At 41.5% G+C, this 10000-nt stretch overlaps 3 protein-coding genes across 4 annotated transcripts in view; 2 read left to right on the plus strand and 1 right to left on the minus strand.

Annotated features, from left to right (window-relative positions):
- Window positions 1–10000, plus strand: part of LOC123504608 (cytosolic carboxypeptidase Nna1-like) — a 116346-nt gene that overhangs the window by 22391 nt on the left and 83955 nt on the right. The window lies entirely within an intron of this gene.
- Window positions 435–3851, plus strand: LOC123504433. The gene is made up of 3 exons (XM_045254945.1): window positions 435–556; window positions 771–3543; window positions 3729–3851. Exons 1-3 carry the CDS (start codon window positions 435–437, stop codon window positions 3849–3851), a joined length of 3018 nt encoding a protein of 1005 aa, XP_045110880.1.
- Window positions 4154–5086, minus strand: LOC123504434 (piggyBac transposable element-derived protein 2-like). Its single transcript, XM_045254946.1, has one exon. The coding sequence runs from the start codon at window positions 5084–5086 to the stop codon at window positions 4154–4156; it is 933 nt and encodes a 310-aa protein (XP_045110881.1).

Consider the following 10000-nt stretch of genomic DNA (forward strand, 5'->3'; position numbering starts at 1 on the left):
GTGGGATCACTGAGCTGCACAATGTCACACCGCTACGACTCTCCGCTGGGGCGTTCTCAGTGTACCAACAGCTTTCAAGTAGAGAAGTAAAGAGAAGTACGAAAGTATTAAAGCAGCGCTCATCTCTGCCTTTGCTACTGACAAGTTTTTGGCCTACGAGCAGTTTGTCGCCCGAAAGTTACGTGATGGTGAGCCGGTTGATGTATACTTGGCCGACTTACGCCGCCTCGCTGAGCACTTCGGTGGTATTCCTGATGAAGGTATAAGTTGTGCGTTCGTGGCCGGCCTTCCTGAAGCTGCTCGTCATGTCTTGAGAGCTGGTTGTCGCTTGGAAACCATGAGTATCTGCCAGCTCCTGAATCGCGCCCGAGCCGTCCTGGCGGATGACAGTTTGGGTGTTGGGTTACCACCACACGTTTCCTGTCTCACTCAGCATGCAGCGACTCCTGCCTGGTCAGGTGATGGTGCTGTGCGCTGTCTTTCCTGCAACCAGCCAAATCATTACGCCCGAGACTGCCTGGCTGGACGTGGCGCACGAAGAGGAGGGCGTGGTAGTGTGCGTTGCTACAATTGCGGCCGACGAGGACATCTAGCTTCAACGTGTTCGGGAAACGCGCAAGGAGAGGCGAGCTCAGCGCCAGTCTCCTCTCTACATCACCAGTGAAAGGCGCGTTACCGACTGTGAAATTGAATGTTAACAACGTGAACTGCGAAGCTCTAGTGGATACTGGTTCTACGAAGTGCATTGCACACGTTTCCTTGTGCTCTAGTTGGACCAAAGAAAGGGTCAGGGTTGTGACTGTGAGTGGGGAACCTTACGAGTGCATGGGGTCGGGAGTGGTGAAGGTTTGCCTGGCGTCGGGAGTGTCCGTGCACGTGAGTGTTGTTGTAGCGTCTTCAAAACCGCTTAACTTTGCTTTCATTCTCGGTATGAATGGTATAACGGCACTACACGGTGTTAGAGTACGCTCACAGACGGATGTAGTGTTTGGTTTGGAGGAAGAGCAGGGTTTGGCTGTGGCGGCTGCTAACTCGCCAGACATTGATGAAAGGGATTTTAAAGTGACCTTTGACACCGAAACAAAACAGTGGACAGTATTGTGGAATTGGTTTAATGGCATGGAACCGCCACGATTGTTTAACACTGCGTTAGAATACGAGGTGCCAAGTGAGGCTCGGCAAGAATATGAACGTGAATTAACTCAGTGGATTGCCAACGAGTGGCTGGTTCCTTATGATGAGAGCACGTACGGACCAGTGAAAGGAACCATTCCGTTAATGGCTGTTGTGCAGCAAAACAAGCACAAGGTCCGCCCCGTGCTCGACTTCCGAGAATTAAATACCCATCTTAATCTGCACACAGCTGAAGCGGACGTGTGTACAGAGAAGATACGTGAGTGGCACCGTCGCGGTCAAAAAGTTTCTCTCATGGACTTGCGCAAGGCGTACCTACAAATCCACGTACACAAGTCCCTCTGGCCTTATCAAACCGTTGTGTTCCGTGGAAAAAGGTACTGCCTAACAAGGTTAGGATTTGGGATAAACATCGCCCCTGTCGTCCTCAAAAAAGTTCTGGATCGCATTCTGAGTTGGGACGAAAAGATTTATAGCGCCACTTCTCCTTACCTGGACGATATTCTCGTGGACGAAACCATCGTGACGACAGCGGCTGTGGAAAATCATCTGAGAAGCTATGGCTTGGTGTGCAAACCACCTGAGCGGGTGTATGATGGGACTCGGTTGTTAGGCATCAGAGTCTGGGGGGAGGGTCGCGGCCTCGTTTGGAGACGCGACAATGAGATTGGTGAACTACCGGAGAAGTTAACAAGGCGGCGTGTATTTTCAGTCTGCGGCCAGTTAACAAGCCATCTACCTGTCTGTGGCTGGCTACGGGTAGCAACATCATACATCAAAAGACGTGCTAACGCAGCTTCCTCTTCCTGGGACGATGAAATCACGGATCCCGGCCTGCTTGCGATGCTCACAGAAACCCTCGGACGTGTAAAGAAAGCTGACCCAGCCCGGGGACGGTGGGACGTGGCAGGAGACGAAGCAGCTTTGTGGGTCGACGCAAGCTCTCTTGCGTTGGGAGCAGTGTTGGAGGTGAATGGCGAAGTGATCGAGGATGCTTGTTGGTTACGCCGCAACGACTGTACGCACATAAACCTTGCGGAGCTAGATGCTGCTATCAAAGGCCTAAATCTCGCCGTCTCCTGGAATATGAAAAAACTGGCTCTAATGACAGATTCCCGTACAGTATACCATTGGCTCCAGGACACTTTATCAGGAAAGGCACGTTTGAAGACCAAAGCCTGTAGTGAAATGTTGATTCGGCGACGATTGGAAACTTTTAAAGCGGTAACCGTGGAGTTTAACTTGCACCTTGAGATCAAGTTTGTGTCTTCGAGCATGAACAGAGCCGACGAGTTGACGAGAGTGCCAAAAAAGTGGATGTCTTTGACAAATGATTACGTGTCCTGTACGGCTGTCACCGCCGTGTCTGACCAGGACATCGCAAATATCCACGAAACAACTGGCCATCCAGGAATCAGACGCACGCTATTCTTCTGTAGAAAACTTTACCCTGGTGTTCAACGTGAGCAAGTGCGTAATGTCGTGCTACATTGTCGGGAGTGCCAGTCAATTGATCCTGCGCCGGCGAAGTGGCAGAAAGGGGAGTTAGGGGTCCCCAATATCTGGGACAGAGTTAGCATGGACATTTGCCACGTTCACAATGAACATTACCTGACACTGATCGACTGCGGGCCGACGCGTTATGCCATCTGGAGAAAACTGAGACGTCAGGACGCGATTTGTGTTATTGAACAACTGGAATCTGTGTTTTATGAGCGTGGAGCACCCCGCGAATTGCTAACCGACAACGCTGCCAGCTTCCGTAGCTCGACGTTCAACAATTTTGCAAGTCGCTGGGGCATGGCCGTCAGGTACCGGTGTGCCAATGTTCCATCGGGTAACGGGATATCAGAGAGGAATCACAGAACAGTCAAGACCATACAAGCACGAAAAAGTTGTTCTGTGCCGGAAGCTGTATACAGGTACAACACCCTGCCACGGGGGAACGATGCTGGGTCTTCCCCTGCTAACATGATATTCTGTTACGAAGTTAGACTCCTTGGTATTGATGGAGTCTCCCAACATGATCAAGCGTCTGAGGAACACCATCGCTTTAGCGTTGGTGACCGTGTGTGGACTCGTCACCCAAGTAAGCGATGCAATTCTCGAAGCTTAGAAGGCACTGTGACCCGGATTGTGTCTGCCCAGAATGTGGAGGTGGATGGAGTGCCTCGTCATGTACGGGACCTGAGGCACGCAACGGCAAAGTTACGCACCGATAACCATCTCTCAACAGAGGAAACGACGGCTGAGGATGATGAAGAAGAGATGCTCATCCCCGTGGATAACTCTACAGCGAGTGTGGGAGAAGAGGACCAAGAGGAGGAAGAAGAAAGCGACAGTCCAGGAAGACCACTTCCACGACGTTTACAATATAGAATGATCTTTAGGATCAAGGGGGAGTGTAATGTAATTAAAATCACTTTACTAGCTTTTTACTGGAATGATTGTAACGCAATGAATCAGTTTACCACTTTTCACTTGTATACCTGTAAATAGCATAATGGTGGTTGTAAGTAGCTACGTTTAAATGTGTGTTATCGGAAGCTCGAACCTTCTCTTCGAAGCTCCTATTAGGGTTTGCTTTATACTAGCAAGAGTTGTTTTCATATGTTGAAATCTTGTACTGGGCAGAAGGAAATAAGAAAAGTCGGCAGAAACTCAATCCACCTTACTACAGTCCTTACTGTCATACCGAACATCATCGAGAGATGTAGAGGCACTGATTTTTCTTACTGATCTGCCTGCTTCACCTGATTTCAGATATGGCACACATATTGCTCTTTTGAAGCTAACTAAATCAAGCTGTTCCTTTCCCTCGTGCTATAGTTTATGTATGATCCATGCATTTACAACCGTCATATCCAGTACACGAGTGAAAAGGGGCCAGTACCACTTCTTTCCCCTCAGAGATGTTGCATATTTTCCAGCCAACCAGTCATGGTGATCCACTCCTCCCATGTTAGCATTATAGCTGTTCAGAACATTTGGCTAAGGAACATCACCTTTTGCCTTTATATCACTCTGCCATCTCTACATTTCTGACAGGTTCAATTGTGTCATAATTTGTCCCAACACATACACACTTGTTGTCAGACCATCTAACATACATAACTTCTTCATTAGTATCAAATATATAATCATATGACCCTCTTTTCTCTTTCTTCATAAAATTAGTTGGCCGTAAGGGACACTTGCTCAGTCTGTTATCTCTTATTATACCTGTAGCTTGATAGCCAAGATTCCGAAGATGAACCAACAAGTCATACCCAGTGAAAAAGTTATCAAAGAAAACAGAATGAGCATTTGGGTGTTTTACAGCTTCTAATATTTTCAAAACAACCTTTGTTCCCAGTAACAGACCCTCATAATCTTCATCCTGAGAAGTCTTTCCACAATACAAATCAAAATTGTAACAGTAACCTGAAACTCCACACAAAGCCCAGAGTTTGTACCCGAACCTGATAGGCTTTCCTCTTATAAATTGTTTTAATGAGTTGTGGCCATAATATTTCACAATCATTTCATCTACTGATAAACATTCTTCAAATACACCAAACTGCTGAAATGACTCTTTCACTAGTGAAAATAGAGATCTAATTCTGAACCCTTTGTCATGGGTATTGTCTTTAGCTTCCTCATTATTGCAAAAATGTATCACACTTTTCAGAAGTTTATAACGATTTCTTGACATTGCCTTCTGGATGATTTGGACTCCAAGATCTTTATCAGTTGACCAGTAATCTCTCTCAGAAGGAACTTTGTGATATCCCGAAAACAGTAATATACCAATGAATATTTTCAGCTCATCAACAGTGAATGTAAAATCACACATATTCTTACTTGAGCTTGCATAGCGAACTGTCTCCTTTACAATATAATCATAAATATTGGGATTCATCAATTTCTCAAACAGCTCCAGAGGTGATACATTATCCAAGCTCTCTCTCATTTTCTGAAAGCAGTCTCTGTGATTGTTGGAACGTGTTCTGATCTTCGTATATTCAGGATTTTTGTGTTTCCATTTAGGTTCAGAGTCACAGAATTTTCGCTTTTTTCTTGATGATGTAGAGGATGTTGTTTTGTCTTGAACATTTTTTTCAACTGGTATTTTATCCACATGAACCTCTAAGGAGCCAACTGTATCTCGAAGATCAGTCTCACAAAAATAATATCTTCACTGATGTCCTCGTCATCCGTCAGTTCATCTACATCTGGTGGTACAATAATCACATCGCCTTTTTCAACTGTAGTTTCTTCTAGATCCTCCCGAAACAAAATATCAATTGCTTGGTCAACTGTAAGTGCAAAACGTTGTCTTTTCGCTATCTGTAATGAAGTATAAGGATAAGAATTAACATTACTTTGTAAGAAATATTACCCATATTGTGATATAAACAGATAAATTAGATACCTTGTAAAACATCTATGGTCTACACACTATTTGAATGACGTATTTTTCACCATATGATGCTTTGAGAATAATATTACATTTAATGCAGACCGAAAATTTATTATAGATTATAGTATGTTATAATCATGCACTAACCTTTGTGTAAGTCTTTCGTCAGGTGTGTTACCTATGACAAACTGTACAGAAATGACTCAAATGAGGCTCCAGAGCGTGTAGCAAGCGTTGGTATCCTTGACTTGTTGTTACATATACCAACCTGTTATGTCCTCTTGGAACGCATTATTAGTAATTACGTACATGATATTATCCCATTGTCCTCATTTCAGGACAGCCATATTTTATCCTTTCTGTCTTTCTCTCAAATGAGTAAATTGATACATTATATACTATACATAACAGATTAAACCCTTAACAATAGGTGACAAACTGCACACAATCGCGGTGTGTTTAGAAGCATATCATTTCCATGATGGAATGGACACTTTTTTTTGGCTCGATTTAACTCTAAAATTAGACGGTAGTTAAACACATTCTTATGCATCACTGAGAGGTACTTTTTGCTCAGACTGATGAATAAGCAACAAAGCATACATTTAAATAGCCTACGGATTATTCTAAACACAAATATTCAAGAAAATTAATGTTTTTTCAAGTGTCCTCAAATGAGGACAATGGGTAAGAGAGTGGGTGATAGGACAAAACCCTGAGGAACACCGCTGTTGATAGATTTAGGAGAAAAACAGTGGCTAAAGTTACAGAGAATGATAGAAGCCGTAGGAGGGTAGTTTTGAGATCAAAGCTTTGTGTCAGACTCTTTCAAAAGCTTTTGATATGTCTAACGCTACAGCAAAAGTTTCACCGAAATCTCTAAAAGAGGGTGATGAAGATTCAATAAGGAAAGCCAGAAGATCACCAGTAGAGCAGCCCTAACATACTGGCAATCAGGTAGGAGATTGTGAAGGTATAGGTTTAAGAATCTTTCTATTGACGATAGATTAAAAAATAAGAGATTAAAGTTATAGGACGGTAGTTCGAGGGATTAGAAAGGTCATCCTTCTTAGGAACAGGCTCAATGTAGGTAAACTTTCAGCAAGAAGAAAGAATAGAAGTCGATAGACAGTTGGAACAGATTGTCGAGGCAAAGTGCAAGGACAGAGGATCGGTTTTTGATGACGACCCCATTAGGTGCATAAGCCTTATAAGGGTTTAGGCCAGCAATGGCATGAAAAACATCATGATGAATAATTCTAATTAATGGCATTAGATAGTCAGAGGGAGGATGAGAGTGAAGGACAAGCCCAGAATCATCGAAGGTAGAGTTATTAGCAAAGATCTGAAAGAGGAGTCTAGCTTTAGATAAAGAAGTGATGGCAGTGCTACTGACGACGAAGGTACTGACGAAGAGACACACGAAGATGGTGATGACAAGGAAGTTGAGATTCAGACACAGGCAGTGAGTTCCAGAGTTCTACTCTGGATGAAATGAAAGAAAGGAAAGATGAAGAAGTAAAGTTACTGGATATGCTTTTGGCCAGATGTCAGAAACCTCAAGGAGGGTTGGAGTTTGAAAGACTGACATTTTTTTTGTGTTTCATTTATGAAAGAGCGTTTGGAAAGTTGAAGAACAGACGTAGCATGATTCCAACCAGATATATAAAATGAATGAGATTCAGATGATGGAAGACTTGGGTACCTTTTGTTGGGAACTTTTCTATCATGTATATAGCACGAGGACTGGCTGTGTAAAAACCAAGGCTTAGAAGGTTTAGGTTAATAAGTAGAGTGAGGAATGTACGCCTTCATGCCAGACACTGTCGCCTATGTTATCCGTTCAGCACACAGAGATGGGTCTCTGACACGGAAACAAAAATCATTCCAGGGAAAATCAGCATAATACATTTTCAGGTCCCACCAACTGGCGGAGACAAGATGAAAGAGGCACCTCCGCCTTAGGGGATCCTAAGGAGGGATTGGAGAAATTAGACAAGATACAGATATGAGGCTGTGATCGTAGGAGCCCAATGGAGAAGACACGGTAACAGCATAAGCAAGAATAGAGGTAAAGAAAAAATCAAGAATGTTGGTAGTATCTCCAAGGCAGTGAGAAATACAAGTAGGGTGTTGCACCAGTTACTCCGGGTCATGTAGGATGAAGGGTGGCTGACCAGGATTGCCAGTGAAGGGAGAGGAAAGCCAAAGCTGATGGTGAGCAGTGAGATCTCCAAGGATGGAAATCTCTGTGAAAGGATAGAGAGACCGAAGGTGCTCCACTTCGGAAGTTAAATAGAATTTACTATAGTCAAAGGATAGGATAGATAGACAGCACATATAAATTTAAAGAATGACTTTTGAGTAGAAGCCAGATGGAGGAAAACTTAGAATATTCAAGAGCGTGGTCATGAGAGCAAGTCAAGTCGTTGCGCACATGAACACAACATCCAGTTTTGGAACGAAAATGAGGAAAGAGAAAGTAGGAGAGAACAGAAAAGAGGTTACTGTGAGTTGCCTCAGACAGCTGTGTTTCGGGGAAGAAGAGAATGAGGTTTAGCAGAGGAAAGGTGATGTTCTAGAAATTGAAAATTAGATCTAAGACAGCGAATGTTGCAAAAGTTAATGAAAAAAATTTAAGGGAGGTGTCAAAATATTTTTGGGCGACACGGAGAGAGCAGCCCGACCCGGTGACATTTATGATCCTCTCCCCAGAAGAGGACTCCGAGGCTGATGTAGGAGTCGCCATATTTTAAATTTTAGATGAAAGGTGTGTGCTTGTAGTTTTGTGTGAAGGGGGAGAGTTGTGTTTAGAGGGTAGGCTGTGATTGCTTCCTTGAGTTGTGAGACACAAAGGGAAACGTTCAGCGATTTCACAGGCAGCTTTGATGGTGAGCTCACAGCACCACCTGAACTGATCCAGACCAGATCTGGCAGACAAGGACCGATCCAGATCAGAACTAGTGCTATACGGACTCGCTTGGAGTATATTATCGTTTGGCTAGATGTCTACTACTGATCATTTATTTCGTATTTTTTTCCTTTTTTTGTTTTATTGTTTGATTTTTTTCCTTTCTTTTTTTTTCTTTGTTTCTTTTTCCTCTCTTCTTATTTACTTCTCATCAAACTTCTTTTAAGTGTCTATTTTCTATCTGTCTACCGGCATTTTTCTTTCTTGAATTATGTTTTTTTTTTTTGTCTGAATTTTTTTTTCTCCAATTCTCGTACTTTCCTGATTTTCATTTTCTCTGCCTTGTGTCATTTCTTTCAGTTTCTTTTGGTGTTTTAATTCTTTTTATTTTCTTCATTCATTCCTCTATCTTTTATCTTTCTTTTATGCTTATATATATATATATATATATATATATATATATATATATATATATATATATATATATATATATATATATATATATATATATATATATATATATATATATATATATATATATATATATATATATATATATATATATATATATATATATATATATATATATATATATATATATATATATATATATATATATATATATATATATATATATATATATATATATATATATATATATATATATATATATATATATATATGATTTTTTATATGCGTAACGGAATCATATATAGATTTCTTTATACTTTCAAAATTCTTTCTTGACCTCTTTTCTACTTTGTTCTTTCATCCACTATTATAAGATCATCTTACTTTCATCTGCTTTTATATTGCGCAATGTATCACTATTTACATATTCACATGTTCAAACTGTTTTATGAGAAGTAGAACAATGCTTGGCTTGGTGTGTGTTGCAGCTTGTAGGGAAGACTTTGTTTCAGGCACGAATATAGAGGATAGGGTTAGAAGAGAGAGAGAGAGAGAGAGAGAGAGAGAGAGAGAGAGAGAGAGAGAGAGAGAGAGAGAGAGAGAGAGAGAGAGAGAGAGAGAGAGAGAGAGAGAGAGAGAGAGAGAGAGAGAGAGAGAGAGAGAGAGAGAGAGAGAGAGAGAGAGAACTGTTTTGGACATCATTACTTTATGAAATCAGCGAGTTAGAAGAAACAATTTATTTTACGAGATGAGAGATGGGTGAATGGGGGAAGGAGAATAGTTTTCTGTTTTATTTTCTCTCTCTCTCTCTCTCTCTCTCTCTCTCTCTCTCTCTCTCTCTCTAAGTTATATGAAATCTTTAGGTGTAACCGTTGATGAAAAGTTGACATGGAATCAATATTTTTTGGGCATGCAAGACTGTCTCAAATCACAGGTGTTTTATATAGGATAAGAAACTGTTTTTCTTCCATATTGTATCAGAATGGTTTACATGTCAACAGTTTATCCACGTTTATGATAATGTGCAGTTATTTGGGGTGGCGCTTTTAAAACGTTTATTGATGACTTATTTATTGCACACAAGAAAAATATCTGAATAATGTATTCTAAATCTAGGTTTGCACATACAAACCTTCTGTTTT

Source organism: Portunus trituberculatus, chromosome 16, assembly GCF_017591435.1.
Source record: "Portunus trituberculatus isolate SZX2019 chromosome 16, ASM1759143v1, whole genome shotgun sequence".
NCBI classification, from domain to species: domain Eukaryota; kingdom Metazoa; phylum Arthropoda; class Malacostraca; order Decapoda; family Portunidae; genus Portunus; species Portunus trituberculatus.